The sequence below is a fragment of the Mesoplodon mirus genome, assembly GCF_964341445.2.
Source record: "Mesoplodon mirus genome assembly, chromosome: 7".
In the NCBI taxonomy this organism is placed as follows: Eukaryota; Metazoa; Chordata; class Mammalia; order Artiodactyla; family Ziphiidae; genus Mesoplodon; species Mesoplodon mirus.
Genome location: NC_138983.1, coordinates 82,177,601 through 82,195,619, shown reverse-complemented (window position 1 = coordinate 82,195,619; position 18,019 = coordinate 82,177,601). Strand labels below are relative to the sequence as shown.

Here is an 18,019-nt window from a genome sequence, read left to right as displayed (position 1 = left end):
AAATGTATAGATGGGTAGATATGTGATAAAGCAAATAGAACAAAATGTTGATTGTAGAATCTGGGTGGTGGTTCTATAGAAGTTCACCATCCACTTCTTTCAACTTTTCTGTGTGTTTGACACTTTCGTAATAAAATGCCAGCAAAAGATACGTACAGAGTCTTGACCGTACAGCCAAGCTATAATCTTGATATTTTGTCTTTGGAAATCATTTTTTTTTCAACCTAAATATATGAAGGAATGCAGTGACTTAAAAAGAAAGTATCTTCTAATGCCCATTTCCTCGATGACTGACTCTTCCACACTTTAAGAAGCTCTGTAGAAGTTGGGGTTTCTTGAGTCAAAGTTCAGAAGCCCAAGATTAATAACAGTCACAATCACAGTAGGACAAATGGGTGTTTAGTGTAGCAGTCACCATTCTAGATGCTTCACATTTAATCCTCACAAAACTCTTTGGGATACAGAGTATTATTAGCCCCATTTTACAGATGAGGAAACAGAGGCATAGAGAGAGAATAAGTAACTCACTCAGAGTCACAGAGCTAGTAAGTGGTGGGTTAGTAACACTGAGTATTTGATTCTGTCAGATAACTAACCCCAAACTAAGCTTAATGGGAGGTGGAGAGCGGTTATCAGTGGAATTCAGATTTGTTTGGGTTTTTTTTTTTTTGCTATTGCTTGTTTGTGCTCTGAGTTACATAAAGGATGTCCTCTTGTGATCAGAAGCAAGCTCATCTATGCCGGCTATCACTGTTAAAAGGACAGTCTTAAAAATGTGCGGAATTATCATTGTGATCATTGTTAAATCCAGCTATCCACTCCTACCTCTGCTGACTTCTCCTGTGGACATTATGGTGTATTCCATTCATTCTAAATATGACATTGAATAATTAGAGGACTGTATTTTTCTAACAAAATTGTTTTCTGAAAACCTTTTATAGGGAAAGCAGAGAATATGAAAGCCTATCTAAAGAGTGCAGAAGGCTATTTTGTCCTGAATAAAAGCACTACGATTGGAAGGCATGAAAATTCAGACCTTGTTTTAGAGGTAAGACCTCTTCCTAGCCAGTCCCCGACCCTCCCTACCCCTCACACCACCAAAAGTCCTTACTGTTCTGTGGACTCCAGTCTCTTGTAAAGCACAGCCTCTGGCTAACAGTCCCAGCCTTCCTCGGTGTGCCACCAATAACCAATCCCGGCATGTGCTGGGTCTCCCTGGCACATGTGGTGAGAATGAGCACAGTGCAAAGTGCGATGGGCCCTGTGTCCTTTGCTGACTGTGTGTGCAGTGTCCCACCCTGATGGCGCGGTTTGGAAGGTGGGCGTAGAGCTGATGCTTGACCTTCACCTGCTCCGCGTCTGGCAGCCACGGCCACCTGAAGTGCCCAGCTTGAGCAATGACCTCTCGCCCTTTCCAGAGCTTCTGGAGACTACGGGCCCCTCAGAGCCCTCCCCCGCCCCCGTACCTCCAAGTAGTAAATCAGGGTAAGCCCTGGGCATGGCCTCAGTGCTCTCTCACTTCATTTCATTCCATTCTCTGAATTAGCTGTGGCTTGGTCCACAGTCCCAGCTCATTGACAGCCAAGGAAGTTGGAAGAAATTGTAAGTAAGGAATTATAAAAACAGTGGCTTTGAGCCTTTTAACATTTTGAAAGGGATTAAAATATTGAAGCAGAAAGAGAAATGCAATGGAATCCCTTTAGGACTGTGAAAGGCAGACCACTCTCAGACTTCACTCAACAGATTTTTTTAAACTTTATTTTGAAATAATTATAGATGCACAAATAGTAGAGAGAATGGCACGAAGCATGTGTGGAGTCCTGTGCCATTTTACCACGTGTGGATTTGGGTGTGGCCCTCAGGATATAGGAGTATTCCATCATCAGAGATGTCCCTTGTGATGCTCCTTTTATAGTCACAATTCCTCCTCCCACCATCGTCCCCACGCTCCGAAAACCACTAATCTGTTCTCCGTCTCTATAATTTTCATCATGTATGTATGACCTTTGTGATTGATTTTTTTTTTTTTAGTCAGTGTAGTGCCCTTGACATCCATTTAGGTTATTAGCTTGTTCTTTTTTTGCTGAGTAATAGTCCACGGTATGGACGTATCACCTATGTTTAACCATTCACTTTTTGAAGGACATTTTGTTTCCATTTGTGGCTATTACAAATAAATGTACTATAAACATTTGTGTACAGGTTTTTGTGTGAACATAAGTTTTTATTTCTCTGTGATAAATGCTCAGGAGTATGATTGCATGGATTAACATATGTGTTTATATAGATTCGGTTTGTAAAGAAACTGCCAGTCTTATCCAGCGTTGCTATACCATTTTTCATTTCCACCAGCAATGTATGAGACACATCCTCACCAGCAATTAGCCTAAACACGGTTTTTCATTTTAGCTGTTTTAGTAAGTGTGTAGTGGTATCTCATCATAGTCTTAACTTGCATTTTCCAAATCGATAGTGATGTTAAATGTCTTTTCATGTACATGCTTGCCTTCTGCATATCCTCTTCAGTGAAATATCTCTTCATATCTTTTAAGTGTCTGTAATCGAATTGTTTAGTTTTTTACCATTGAGTTCTGAGAATTCTTTATGTATTTTAGATATGAGTCCCTTGTCAGATAGATGGTTTGCAAATATTTTCTCCCATCCGTAGCTTGTCTTCTCATTCTCTTAGCAGAGTATTTCACAGAGCAAAAGCTTTAACTCTTGATGAAGTCCAGGTAGTTAGTTTTTCTTTTATAGATCATGCTTTTAGTGTCATGTCTAAGAACATGCCACAAGGTCCCTGACCCTGAGGATTTTCTCTTATGTTTTCTTCTAAGAAAGAAATTTTTAAATCTATGAACCATTTTGGGTTCACTGTCGTTAATGATGTGATATTTAGGTCAAAGTTCATTTTTCTTGCATGTGGATATTTAGTTGTTCCAGAACCATTTGTTGAAAAGACTATCCTTTCTCCATTGAATTGCTTTTGCAAGTTTGTCAAAAATAATCTGGCCATACTTTCTATGGGGGCTACTTCTTAGTTCCCTATTATGTTTCATGGATCTATTTGTCATAATGGATCTACCATTATGAGATAGCCTTGATTACTGTCGCTATGTAAGTCTTAAATCAGGTAGTGTGATTCCTCCCACTTTTCTTTAAAGAAATTTTTTAACCTATTCTAGTTCCTTTGCCTTTCCATTTACATTTTAGTGTAAGCCTGTCTGTATACACAAAATATCATGCTGTAATTTTGATTGGAATTGTGTTTTATCCTATATATCAATGTGAGAATAATTGATATACTCCTACATTGTCTTCCAATTCATGAACATTGTATATTTCTCCATTTATTCGGTGTCTCTCTTGAGTGTTTTGTAGTTTTCAGCATACGAGTCCTGTACATGTTTTGTTAGATTTACACTTAACTATGTCTCTCTTTTTGTTTTTTTTGAGTGATTGTAAATGGTATTATATTTTTAATTTTGGTGTCCACATGTTCATTGACAGTATATAGAAATACAGTTGATTTTTGTATGCTTCTTGGTATCTTGCAACCTTAACTGCACTTTCTTATATAAGGGCTTTTGTAGATTTCTTGGGATTTTATACATAAACAATCATGTCATCTGCAAATAAGAACAATTTTATTTCTTCTTTCAGAAAAGGAGATCTGAATGCTTTTAATCTTCTTTTCCTTGCTTTATTTCCCTGGTTAAGACTTCCAGGACTCTGCTGAACAAGAGCAGTGTATAAATCCTTATATTTGCTTGTTCCTGACCTTAGGGGAAAGCAGTTACTCTTTCACCATTAAGTAGGAGGTTAGCTGTAGGGTTTTTATACATGTTCTTACCAAGTGAGAAATTTCCCCCTTTATTCCTAGTTTTCTGAGAGTGTTTATTGTAAACGCAACAGATTTAAAGATAACTCCATGAACGTCCCCGTGAGATTCTCCTCCATGATATGGTCTCCCTTCAAGGACACAGAACATCTGTTCAGTGTGCAAAGTGGGAGGAAAAAGAAGAAGAAGAAGAACTGTAGTTTCTTCTTTATCCTAACAAGGCATAGATTTGGGGTAGTTTTATTTCCTGTCTGGCTAAAGTAGAGACAGAGATCTCTGTTTTGAACCTGACTATGACATTAGAAAACTGTAGTAATTTTTAAAAGCACAGGCTTTGGAGATAGACAGAGCTGGGTTTGAATCTCATTAGGCTACTTTGTGGCTGAGTGACTTCAACCAAATTACTTAATCACTCTGAGCTCCTTTTCCCTGTCTGTAAACCTCTTACCTCACAGGGTTATTCTGAGGATTAAGTGAGAAATGCACATAAAGAGCCTGGCATGTGGTGCTCAGTGAATGTCACAATGATCATTATTATGGTCTCCTAAAACAGAGACTGAGAAGAATCCTCAGAGGTGCACAGGGTTGAGATGAGGATCCACTGACATTAATAAGCCATTTGGAAAAGGGAACTAATGAGGACAGTTATTAACTAGACAGAAATTGAGTTGCATTCATTGTATATAAATAATTGACTGCTTACTGCTCCTCGGACTTAGCTTAAGAAATACGTCACTAGGCTTCCCTGGTGGCGAAGTGGTTGAGAGTCCGCCTGCCGATACAAGGGACACGGGTTCGTGCCCCGGTCTGGGAATATCCCACATGCCGCGGAGCGGCTGGGCCCACGAGCCATGGCCGCTGAGCCAGTGTGTCCGGAGCCTGAGCTCCGCAACAGGAGAGGCCACAACCGTGAGAGGCCCGTGTACCGCAAAAAACAAAACAAAACAAAACAAAACAAAAATGTCAGGGATTTATATTACTAAAAATCATCCTTGCAATTACCCAGAGGTTACATCTAGCAAATAAAAAAGATTGTTTGTTTTATTTGCCTGGATCAATCCTAAAGAATACGCAGTTATGCTTCTAAAGATTTCTACTCATCAGCAAGGCTGACATGTTGTTTGGACTATTGGTATCGTAGTATTTCGACATCATTTACTCTTTCCGATAATGGAAGGTAGTTACATGCTTCTTGTTTTTAAAAATTGGGAGAAAGGAAAATATAAGGAAGAAAATAAAAGTCACTTGTAATCATTTGGCTCAGGGAAAAATCAATATTGATATTTGCAGGGTTTTACCCTCCAGACTTTTTTCTATATCCTGTAAGGAGTTTGGTTCCCTAAGGCAGTAGGAAGCCTGTTTATAGCCAGGCTAGTGAGAACTGTTTCTAGTCAACAGTGATAACGGTTGCTATCACTCATTCATTGCACAGTATTTACCCAGAGCCTCAGCACCGAGCCAAGTCTAGGGGTACAGTGATGGCAGAACTGGACATGGTCCCTGCCATCAGGAAGCTGCCAGGAGAGAGAGAAATAAGTCAAATGATCCCACAAAGGTGTGACTAATTCCATTCCAACATTGGGGCTGTAAAGGAAAGGAATATGGAAGACAAGGAGGACTTAACTAGACAATAGGAGAAGGGAATGGCATGTGCAAGGGCCCTGGGGTGGAAGAGCATATTGTGAACCCAAGGGACTGAGAGAAAACCAGGGCGTCCAGAAGTCAGAGTGGGAAGGAGGAGGGCTAAGGGACAAGTCGGCCTCCTTCATGTCACCATAAGGGTTTTGATCTTTATCTGAAAGTAGTGGGAAGAAGGCTTGAAGGATTGTAAACAAGGGGGAGACCTACCAGTGAAAATCCCGGCTGCTGTGTGCAGACGAGCCATCAGGAGCTCTATTCACAATCTCCCCTCTCCCATTTTACATGGCTCAAAAGCCTCAGCCTTGCTCATTTCACAGCTAAACCTTGCAAGTTATAATTTATATGATTTGATGTGCCTTGTGAAGTGTATTTTTTAGAGTTGGATATGGCTGTTATTTAATCTCTGCTGAGAAAGGGACTCAGTTCTTCCAGAATGAAGAAACACCAAAGCCAGTGGTTGTTGGATTTTCCGCATGTTTAAGAGTGGTTGTTCAACATGAACTCCTAGGCATTCTGACCCAGTGGGTTTGGGGTAAGGCCCAGGAATCTTCACATTTATATGCTCCCCAGGTTCAGGTGGGGGGAATGGAGTCCCTGGAGTTGGTTCCAGGACCACACTTTGAGAACCCCAACATCAGTGCTCCCTCCCTCTCCGTTCTTGATCAGCAGAGCTCCTGCTTTGTGTGTGTGTGTGTGTGTGTGTGTGTGTGTGTGTGTGTGTGTGTATTCTTTCAATAAACTTTGTTTTGAGGAAAAGAGAAGCGAAGGGTAAACAATGAAGGGCTGACTGACCCTACCCCCTCCCCAGGGACTCCCCCAGTCCCACCCTAGTGAGGTTCCAGGATCCCTAGAAGACTGAGCTCTAGGACAGCCCAAGTCAGTGCAGGGCTGCAGCTAGGAAGGTGGAGATGGAAGAGAAAAAGAAAGAACAGACATGACAGGGGGATGAAATGCTGGTGTCCACCCCTCACCCTCGGTGGTCAGTGTCCTGCCAGGCATCTCCTTTCTCATGGGTTTAGCCATCTCTCCAGCCTGTGTCAGCCCTTCTCGCGTGGGATCTGAGGGTCGTGAAGCCAGACTGATCTCATACACATACCCCAGATCCCATCCAGCCGGATGACTCTCGTCCCTTTTTCTGGCCCCTGTCAGTTCTGGGCTGCCTCTCAGGAAAGAACCAGAGCCTACACCATAATCTTGTTTATTATTATTAAACAAGGCTGCTGGGATTCTCCTATTATTTGCATAATTTCACGGACATGCAGATATGTCTGCTCTGTCAAAGGACACACACAGCTGTAGCTCTGATGGGCATGGCCAAATTTCCCACCAGAGGTTTCCAGACGTGGTGTCCTGCCAGCAGTGGACGCCCGTCTCCCACTCCCTCCCCAGCCTAGGGTGCTGACCCCCCATTGGATCTTCACTGATCTACGGGGTGAAGTATGGTACCAGTGTCATTTTAATTCACATTTCTCTTATTCTAAGCGAACACCTGCATTTTGAGACATAAGGTGACAGGTGGACTCTCTGTGGGGAAATCCACGGAATGAAACAGGCCTGGGAGGGTGCACTTGCTGGCTCCCCATCTGCATCGCGCTTGTCCTCCTGCCTGGGTCGTGCTCCCCTCCTCCCCCCTCCCCCCCACCTCACCCCTGGCTTCTCCCCAAGTGCTCCTTGCTCTGGGGGTTCACCTGTTAGGTCTCACCAGTCCTCAGGGAATGTTTTGTCCCCTGTTTGGGAACTGGCGGCTGATTTCATTGGTCAGTACCCAGCACAGCAATTGATGGGACTAGTTTCTCACCAGCAGATGGAGGGCTTCCAAGAGGAAAAAGTTCAGAGGAAAGGGCTAGATCGTGATCTCATTTTTCTTTTTTTTTTTTTATTGTGGTAAGAGATGCATAACATAAAATTTACCATCTTAACCACTTTTATTAAGTGTGCAGTTCAGTGGCATTAAATATATTCACACTGTTGTGCAGCCATCACCCCCATCCATCTCCAGAACTCTTTGAATCTTGCAGAACTGAAACTGCACCCATGAAACAACAACTCCCCTTGTCCCCCCATCCCAGCCCCCAGCAACCACCATTCTGCTTTCTGTCTCTATGACCTTGGCTACTCTGGGTATCTCATATAAGTAGAATCATAACAGTATTTGTCTTTTCATGACTGGCTTCTTTCACTGAGTATAATATCCTTTCACTGAGTATAATGTCCATGTTCATCCAGGCTGTAGCATGTGTCCGAATTTCCTTCCTTTTTTAAGGCTGAATAATATTCCATTGTGTGGATTCACCACATTTTGTTTATTCATTCATCTACTGATGGACACTTGGGTTGTTTCCACCTTTTGGCTGTTGCAAACAATGCTATGAACATGGGTGTATAAATATCTCTTCAAGGCCCTGCTTTCAGTTCTTTGGGATATATACCCAAAAGTAGACTTGCTGGATCATATGATAATTTTATTTTTAATTGTTTCAGGAACTGCCATGCTGTTTTCCATAGTGGCTGCACCAAGTTACATTCTCACAACAGGGCACAAGGGTTCCACTTTCCCTGCGTCCTCACCAACACTTGTTATTTCCCTTTTTTTTTTTAAAGTAGCCATTCTGATGGATGTGAGATGAAAGAAAGATCATAATCTTTTGAATAGCATACATAATGCAAACAGCTACAGCATACATTTATGGACTACTTACTGTATCTCACATGGCTTTATACATCATCTATGTATGTTCTGTATATATATTTATAGCATTATATCCACAAAACTAATCCTGTGCGGGTGAGAACTACTATTATCATTATTATCCGCATTTGATGACATGGACATGGGACTCAGAAAGGTTAAGGAACTGGCCCAAATCACACAGCTAGTCGGGGGAGGTGGGGCTGAGTTTCAGACTGAGCTGACTCAAGCTTCTAAAAACAGAAGCTTCATTTTTTGAGTGTAAATTTAGCTTTGGGAACATCTAATATCTAAATTGGAAATTCTCAGTTAACTGAGATAACAAGATAATTGACTAAGCTAGGGAAATTCCACCCTGTGGAATGGAGAATGGGGGTTGTCAGTGAAATGTGAGATCAATGTTCTCGTGATCCTCATTCATGCAACAGACTGAGGTGGTGCCATCTGGGGGGGATTTGGGTAAAGAGGAAACGTTGACCTGGTGCTTTCCCAGGAAGAGGAGCATTGGGGCTGTTAAGTGGGGGCCCAGCAAGAAACACCACTTATCTCTCCAATCCAGCCAGAGTAAGTTCTCTGCTTATAAGGACTGGTGGAGTTCAATTAGTCCCACCTGGATAACCCAGGATAGTCTCCCACTTTTAAAAAATTTTTTAAAAAGTTTTTGGCTGGGTTTGGTCTTCGTTGCTGAGCACAGGCTTTCTCTAGTTGCAGCGAGCGAGGGTTACTCTTTGTTGCGGTGCACGGGCTTCTCATTGCAGTAGCTTCTCTTGTTGTGGAGCACGGGCTCTAGGCACGCAGATTCAGTAGTTGTGGCACGTGGGCTCAGTAGTTGTGGCTCGTGGGCTCTGGAGCGCAGGCTCAGTAGTTGTGGCACACGGGCTTCGTTGCTCCATGGCATGTGGGATCTTCCCGGACCAGGGCTCGAACCCGTGTCTCTTGCATTGGCAGGCGGATTCTTAACCACTGCAACACCAGGGAAGTCCTTAGTCTCCCTCTTTTAAGAGCACTGATTAGTAACCTTGACATCGGCACAGTCCCTTTGGCCACGTCATGGAGCATATTCCCAGGTTCTGGGGATCAGGGCATGGGCATCTTTGGGAGACCATTCTGCCCAGCACATTAATACTACCACTTGACTGGACCGTTGCTTTGGGACTGGTCTGAGAGCTTTCTGGAAGAATCAGTAGGATCAATGCCACAGGCCACGGAGAAAGATGGCTGGATGAGCTGGCAGGTGATAATCCCGTTACCAAGAGGGCAGGAAGCAGGACTGGTTGAGTGAGCACCTGAACATCCCTGAAGCGGCCAGGCAGTTTGGGGCCTGGAGATGAACCAGGGGTTGGAAATACACACCTGCGAATCGAGGGGGTGGCACAGTGGCCCCAGCCCATGGACAGAGTGCAGAGGAAACGGACATCTGAGGGGAGAGGAGCCCGGCGTGGAGACCTGGAAGCAGTCAGAGAGGTGAGGGAGCCAGAGAGCTGCTGCCAGGCTGAGGGTATTCATCACAGAGACAGCTTGCTTTGTGCCAGGTACTGTTCTTTTCACTCTCGAGTGTATTAACTCATTTCATCCTTAGGAGGTTAGTGTTGTTTGCCCCACTTTACAGATGAGGGCGTTGAGGCACAGATAGGCTGAGTATCCTGCCTGAGGTCACAGAGGGAGGCTGGGGCACTGGGCACCACGCTCGGGCAGTCTGATTTCAGGAGCAGCCTCTCCTGAGGACTTGCCGGTCCACAGGGCTCTCCCAGGGAGACCGGGGAGGAAGGATCCAGCTGACGGGGAAGCAGAGAAGCTTCTTCTTTCCTTCCACTCCCAGACTCGTCGTCTCACCAGCGCCTGGCCGTTTCCTCATATCCTTATTCTTTTGAAAACCCCATTTTTTTTTTTTTACTATTTCTGTACTACATCCCTTTCCTGAGGCAGTGGGGGGATAGGGCTGGGGGATGGGATAGCCTAGAACCAAAAGGTTAAGAGAAATAGATAAAACACACACACACACACACACACACACACACACACACACACAAGTTAATTTCAAAAATGTTATCCCACTCCTTTGAACAAGTCACCAAGCAGTACCTTTTGTCAATCATACAAAGCCCAGCTTATCAAACTCATTTTTGCTGCTCAGGGAGCAACCAAAGAGAAGCAAAGAACCATGCCCCAGGCTGCACAGCTGGAAGGTAGCAGAGGTGGGACTTGAACTCAAGGCTTTCTAACTCCAGAGCCCATCCTCTTGCTCATAATAGAGAACATTTCCCATTTGCCCTATGTTCTCTTCTAAGTGCTTTAGTATGTATTATATCATTTATACGTCACCAGTAACTTATAAGACTGTCCTTTTGTTACCTTACAGATGAGGAAGCTGAGGTATCACTTGCCCAAGGTCACCCTGCTAGGAAGTAGGAGAGCTGGGCTCGAGCCCAGTCTAGTAACCACCACGTTGCCCTGCTCCCCCAACCCCTGAACCACCAGGCCACGTGCCTCTCTCTGACAACTGTGTCACATGTCACAGGGAGGCCGAGAGCCCGAGGAGGCCCCCGAGGGCAATGGCAGTGGGTTGAGGACCCAGCGGGAGAGGAACCTCTTGAAGCCATTTGACAATAAAGGAAAGGAAGGGGGAAGGGGCGGTGTTTCCAGGCCGAGGGGGTGGTGAGCACGTTCACAGCTAAGACGGAAGTTACACTGTCAAGGTGAGGATGCAGAAGAGGAGATGGTTGAGGAGAGGGACCAGACAAGGGTGAGATGAAGACAGGACCACCCGGAGGCCCTTGGCAGCTAAAAGAAGCCTTGAAGTTTCCATCTATGAGCTTCTCCCTGCCTGGGAAGTCCAGGTCCTGGCAGGGAGCTGAAGGCACATTCACAGGGGTGTGGAGTGATGGAGGGGAGTTTCCTGAAGGGACTCGACAGGGAGTGGGCAGGGCTCAGAGAAACCACAAAGGATAGTGCAGGGCCCAGAGCTAGTATGAGTGAGGACTGTTCCCACCCCCAGAGCTGAGGGGTGAGGGGCAGGGGCATTTCCTGGGACCCGGAGACCCCGAGGGCTGGGTAGAGTCCCTCTGAGGGAAGCTGTGTGGCCCCAGAGAAAGGAAGCCAGGGGAGTAAGTACCCCAACCTCTCTCCTCCCTGCTCTGATCTCTAACCCCCGCATTTGGCCAAACCCAACCAGAAACCAGAGTCAAGGAGCCCATCAGCCCATGGATGTAGCTGCACAGGTGGGCCTGCTGGGCAGAGGGCGCTGTGGAAGGGGATGGAGGAGGGTCTGGAGAAGCAGACGGAGGATGCAGGCAGGTGCAGGAGGTGAAGACCTAGGAGGCTGTTGTCAAAGTAGAATTAAAAGCCTAAGACCAGGAACCTGCTGGCTGGGGGGCCCAGAGGGCACTGGGACAGCCTCAGGACAGAAGTTTGAGGGTGGCAGGAGGGTTTGGGGGCCAGGATGGACTTGAAGGAGCTGGTGAGCTCGAGCAGGGCCCAGGCTGGGTGAGCGTAGGGCATTACGCATAGGGAGGGGACGGGGAGCAAAGGCTACGTGACTCAAGGAGAGGACGAGACAGAGAATAAGGAAGGCTGGGAGCGGGAAGTTATGGTCTGAGATGGGGCTTCCCAGTTCCAGGTGATGCAAGGTTGAAACCTAGCTCAAAGGACGGTTCCAGGTACACGTCGAACCTCAGCGACAACGTCAGCGAACCTCAGGGCAACATCATAACTAAGTCGGCTTCCCGAGGAGGCTTCCTCAAAGCACAGGAGTCATCAGAGCAGATGGTCATTGTTAAGAGATGTTTAAACGTCTCAATATTTTATGGACTCACTATATAATTTTTAAACATTTAAAATGCAGGAGCCTTTAAGAAATGCACTTGTTTTCTCTATTAGGTCCTGCCTGTCTCCTCTCTCATTATTAAATCACTCTCTACTCTGAAAATCACAGGGTACAAATCAAAGGTACAGGTTTTGGAATTAGACTTGGGTTCAAACCCTGACATTGCCCTGTGCCAGCATCCTGAGGTTGAGTGAGTCCCTTCATCTTAGCCATTTTTTGAATTGTGGTAAAATACATATAAAGTTTACCGTCTTAACCACTTTTAAGTGTACAGATCAGTAGTTGTAAGTTATTCACATTGTTGTGCAACCAGCCTCAGAATTTTTCATCTTGCAAAACTGAAACTGTACCCATTAAACAACAACTCCCCGTTTCCCCCTTCCCCAGCCCCTGGCAACCCCTATTCTATTTTGTTTCTATGAGCTTGACTACTCTATGTACCTCACATAAGTGGAATCATACAAAATTTGCCTTTTTGTGACACTTATTTCACATCATGTCCTCACGGTTCATCCATGTTGTAGCATGTGTCAGAATTTCCTTCCTCCTACACTGAATAATATTCCACTGTATGGATGGACCACATTTTGCTTATCCAATCATCGGTCAGTGGGCACTTGGGTGGCTTCCACCTTTTGGCAATTGTGAATAATGCTACTATAAACATGAGTGTACAAATATCTCTTTAAGTTCCTGCTTTCAATTCTTTGGGGTATATACCCGGAAGTGGACTTGCTGGATCATATGATAATTTTATTCTAAATTGTTTGAGAAGCTGCTCTACTGTTTTTCCTATCAGCTGCACCATTTTACATTCTCAGCAGTGCATTAGTGTTCCCCTACTCTACATCCTTGCCAACACTTGTTATTTTCTGTTGCTGTTTGTTTGTTTTTGATAGTAGCCATCCTAATGGGTATGAGGTGGTATCTCACTGTGGTTTTGATTTGCATTTCCCTAATGACTAGTAATGTTGAGCATCTTTTTATATGCTTGTTGGACATTTGTATATCTTCTTTGGAGAAATGTTTATTCCAGTTCTTTGCCCATATTTGATCAGGTTATTTGGGTTTTTTTTTCTTGTTGTTGTTGTTGAGTTATAGTTCTCTATATATTCTTCATATTAACCCTTTTTCAGATTTGTGATTTGCAACTATTTTCTCCCATTCTCTAGATGGCCTTTCACCCTGTTTATTGTGTCCTTTGATTCACAGAAGTTTTAAATTTTGACATAGTTGAATTTATCTATTTTTACTTTTGCTGCCTATGCTTTTGGTATCATATCCAAAAAAGCATTGCCAAATCCAGTGTCATAAAGCTTTCCTCCTGTGTTTTCCTCTAAAAGTTTTATAGTTTTAGACTACGTTTAAGTCTTTGATCCACTTTGAGTTAATTTTTATACATGGTGTAAGGTAAGAGTTCAACTTAATTCTTTTGCAGTCTTTCCCAGCATCATTTGTTGAAAATACTGTTCCTTCCCCATTGAATAATCTTGGCACCCTTGTCAAAAATCATTGGACCATATATGCAAAGTTTTATTTCTGTGCTCTCTCTTCTATTCTATTGGCCTATGTGCCTGACCTTATGTCAGTATCACACTGTTTTGATTACTGTATCTTTGTATGCAGTAAGTTTTGAAATCAGGAAGTGTGAGACCTCCAGCTTTGCTTTTCTTTCTCAAGATTATTTTGGCTATTTGGGGCCCACTGAGATTCCATATGAATTTTAGGATGAATTTTTCTATTTCTGCCAAAACTGCTGTTGGGATTTTGAATCTGTAGATCCTGCTGTGTAGTAATGACATCTTAACAATATTAAGTCTTCCAACCCACGAATACAGGGTGTCTTTCCATTTATTTGTGTCTTTAATTTCTTTCAGCAGCACTTGGTAGTTTTCAGTGTACACATCTTTTACCACCTTGGTTAAATTTATCCCAAAGTATGTTATTGTTTTTGATGCTATCATAAATGAAATTATTTTCTTAACTTCCTTTTCAGATTGTTCATTGAGAGCATATAGAAACACAACTGATGTTTGTTGTTGATTTTGTATCCTACGATTTTGCTTCTGAATGTTGTTTATTAGTTCTAAGAGGGTTGTGGTTTTTCATGGACTCTTTAGGATTTTGTACATGTAAGATCATGTTGCCTGTGAACAGAGATAATTTTACTTCTTCCTTTCGAATTTGGATGCCTTTATTTCTTTTTCTTGCCTAATTGCTCTGGCTAGGACTTCCAGTACTTTGTTGAATAGAATTGTCAAAAGCAGGTATCCTTATCTTCTTCTTGATCTTAGAGGAAAAGCTTTCAGTCTTTCACCTTTGAGTATGATGCTACCTGTGGGCTTTTCATATTTGACCTTTATTATGTTGAGGTAATTTCCCTTTATTACCTGCTTGTTGAGTGCTTTTATCATGAAAGAGTGTTGCATTTTGTCAAATGCTTTTTGTTCCCTGTATAGCACAGGGAACTATATTCAATATCCTGTGATAAAGCATAATGGAAAAGAATATTTTTAAAAGAATGTATATATATGTATAACTGAATCACTTTGCTGTACAGCAGAAATTAATACAACATTGTAAATCAACTACACTTCAATAAAATAAATAAATAAACAATATAAATGAGTCTTAAAAGTCAACAATAAGAAACCAACCAACCCAACTTAAAAATGCACAACAGAGCTGAACAGACACCTCACAAAAGAAAATCTACAGATGTCAAATCAGCATATGAAAAGATGTTAAACAGCATACATCATTAAGGAATTTCAAATAAACATGAAATATCTCTTCATTTATTTAGACTACTTTGATTTCTTTCATCAACATTTTGTAGTTTTCTTCATATACCTCTTCATATAGCTCAGTATTTTGTTAGATTTATTCCTAAGTACTTCATTTTTTTTTTTTGGTGCTAATGTAAATGGTGTTGTGTTTTTAATTTCAAATTCCACTTGTTCATTGTTCGTATATAGGAAAGCAATTGACTTTTGTATGTTAATCATGTATCCTGCAACCTGGCTATAATTGCTCATTAGTTCCAGGAGGGCTTTTTGTCGGTTCTTTGGGATTTTCTGCATAGACAATCATGCCATCTGCAAAATGGGCAAAAGATCTGAACAAACACCTCACCAAAGAAGAATTTTTTTTTCCTTCCCAATCTGCTTTTATTCTTTTTTCTTGCCTTGTTGCATTAGCTAGGAGATACAGTACAATGTTGAAAATGTGTGGTGAAAGGGGACATCTTCACCTTATTCCTGATCTTAATTGGAAAGTTTCTAGTTTCTCACCATTAAATATGATGTTAGCTTTAGGGTTTTTATAGATGTACTTTATCAGGTTGAGGAAGTTCCCCTCCATCCTTAATTTGCCAAGAGTTGTTGTGGTGGTTTGGTGGTTTGTTAGTTTATCATGGATGGGTGTGTAATTTTGTCAGATGCTCTTTTTGCATCTGCTGTTATGATAATGCGATTTCTCTTCTCTACGCTGTTGATGTGATGGATTACATTAATTGATTTCCAAATGTTGAACCAGCCTTGCATACCTGGAATAAATCCCACTTGACTGTGGTGTAGAACTCTTTTTATACATCACTGGATTCAATTTGCTAATAATTTGTTGAGGATTTTGCATCTATATTCATGACAGGTATTGGTCTGCAATTTTCCTGTTTTGTAATATCTTTATCTGGTTTTGCTATTAGAATAAGTTTGGCCTCACAGAATGAGCTGGGAAGTGTTCTCTCTTCTTCTATTTTCTGGAAGAGATTATTGAGAACTGGTATCATTCTTTCCTTAATGTTTGATAGAATTGACCAGTGAACCCATCCAGGCCTGGTGCTTTCCATTTTGGAAGGTTATTCATTATTGATTCAAATTCTTTACTAGATATGAGTCTTTTCAGAGTATTTATTTCTCCTTGTGTGAGTTTCAGTAGATTGTGTCTTTCAAGGAAATGGTCCACTTCATTAACTTATAAAATCTGTGGTCATAGAATTATTCATAATATTCCTTTATTATCCCTTCAGTGTCCATGAGATCAGTAGTGATTCCATCGCTTTCATTTCTCATTTGAGTAATTTGTATCTTCTCTCTTTTTTTCTTGGTTATCCTGCTAGAGGTTTGTCAATTTTATTGATCTTTACAAAAAAAAAAAAAACCAAACAGCTCTTTATTTTGCTGACTTTTCTCTATTGTTTTCCTGCTTTTTATTTCATTCATTGCTTCTTGTCTTGTGCTTGTGGTAGGCTTATATTGCTCTTCTTTCTCTAGTTTCATAAGGTGGAAGCTTAGATCTTTTCAAATGTATGCCTTCAATGCCATAAACTTCCCTCCAAGCACTGCTTTCACTGCATCTTGCAAATTTTCATAGGTTGTATTTTCATTTTCATTTAGCTCAAGATAAATTTTTATTTCCCATGAGACTTCCTCCTTGACCCATCTGTTATTTAGAGGTGTGTTGTTTAATCTCCAAATATTTGGGTATTTTCCAGCTGTCTTTCTGGTATTGGTTTCTAGCCTAATTCCATTGTGTTCTGAAAACGTACTTTGCATAATTTCTATTCTTTTACATTTGTTGAGGTATATTTCGTGGCCTGGAATGTGGTCTGCTTGGTGAATGTTCCATGGGAGCTTGAGAAGGATGTGTGTTTTGTTGCTGTGGGATGAAGCTGTGTGGTTGCCAGTTAGATCCAGATGATGGTAGTGCTGTTCAGTTCAACTTCATTCTTCCTAATTTTCTGCCTGGTGGGTCTGCCCATCACTGACAGAGGGCTGTTGAGGTCTCCAGCTACCATGATGGATTCATCTGCTTCTCCTTGCAGTTCTATCAGTTTTTGCCTTCCATACTTTGATGCTCTATTGTTGGGTACATACAATGAAGGACTGTTATGTCTGCTTGGAGAATCTACCCCTTTATCACTATGTATCGCCTCTCTTTATCCCTGATAACTTTCCTTCCTCTGAAGTTGGCTCTGCCTGAAATTAATAGAGCTACTCCTGCTTTCTTCTTGTGTTCCAGTATTTTAAGTGCCAAAGTGTGTCATAGGAATTTGAAAAGTGGGTAAAGGCACAGTCATTTGAATCAGGCAAACCTGGGAACAAGCCAGGCGAGTCAAAGTGACTGACTGTGGGCACATGTAATCGTTCTATGCCTCAGTTTCCTCATCTAAAAAATGAGTAATTATCAGACCTACTGTACAGCACAGGGAACTATATTCAATATCTTGCAGTAACCTGTGATGGAAAAGAATCTGAAAAAGAATAGATATTATATATATGTATAACTGAATCACTTTTCTGTACACCTGAAACTAACACAACATTGTAAATCAACTAGACTTAAATAAAAAATTAAATTTTTTTGAAATGAGGAAGTATCCCTTTGAATTATTGTGAAGATGAAATGGGATAATGCAGTAAAGCACTTAGCAAATTTCCTGGCATTTGTGTAATTACACATAATGTGTCATTAATATATTCTACTAATATATGCAGTTATATTATTATCTATTCATATACTATAAGCTATTATTAATATAAGCTATTGGTTATAATTATATTGTGGGACATTAGTATAGATTTCTAAGTCCAAGTACTCTCTATGAAAGTTGGATGAGGCGCTCTGAGAAGAGTGACTTAGAAAGTAGTTGCAAAGTCTCAGGCTGGAGTGGATGGCTCATAGGCAGTGTCCTGAGAAGACAGAAGACTTCGCACGTGCCCTGCAGCCCATAGTCCAGGGCGCCAGGGCCAGGGGGGATGTGATATTTCCTCCTTGGTGCCGAGTTTTGCTCATTCTTCTTATTAAAGTTGTTATACAGGAGGTTTCTGACCCCACTGACAATTCACTGTCTGGGGTCTCTCTCTTTTGTGGGAAATGTGGTCACACGAGGGCCCCTATTGAAAAATAGATCATCTTTGCTTAGATAAATTCTGATTAGCTTTAAGAAGCAACAGTAATAATTAAGCACAGGGGAAAAACCTTCATTGTACACCAAGGCTTTTAAAAGGTAGTTATAAAACTA

The 18,019-nt window shown here is 42.0% G+C and overlaps 1 protein-coding gene across 1 annotated transcript in view; it reads left to right on the top strand.

Annotated features, from left to right (window-relative positions):
- Nucleotides 1-955: 955 nt before the first annotated feature.
- LOC309808832 (forkhead-associated domain-containing protein 1-like) overlaps nucleotides 956-18,019 on the top strand; it is a gene marked incomplete at both ends in the record, with an annotated part of 77,449 nt that continues 60,385 nt past the window's right edge. Inside the window, one exon of the mRNA XM_082629405.1 lies at nucleotides 956-1,048. Coding sequence (XP_082485531.1) covers nucleotides 956-1,048 — 93 coding nt within the window. The remainder of the gene's footprint in view (nucleotides 1,049-18,019) is intronic.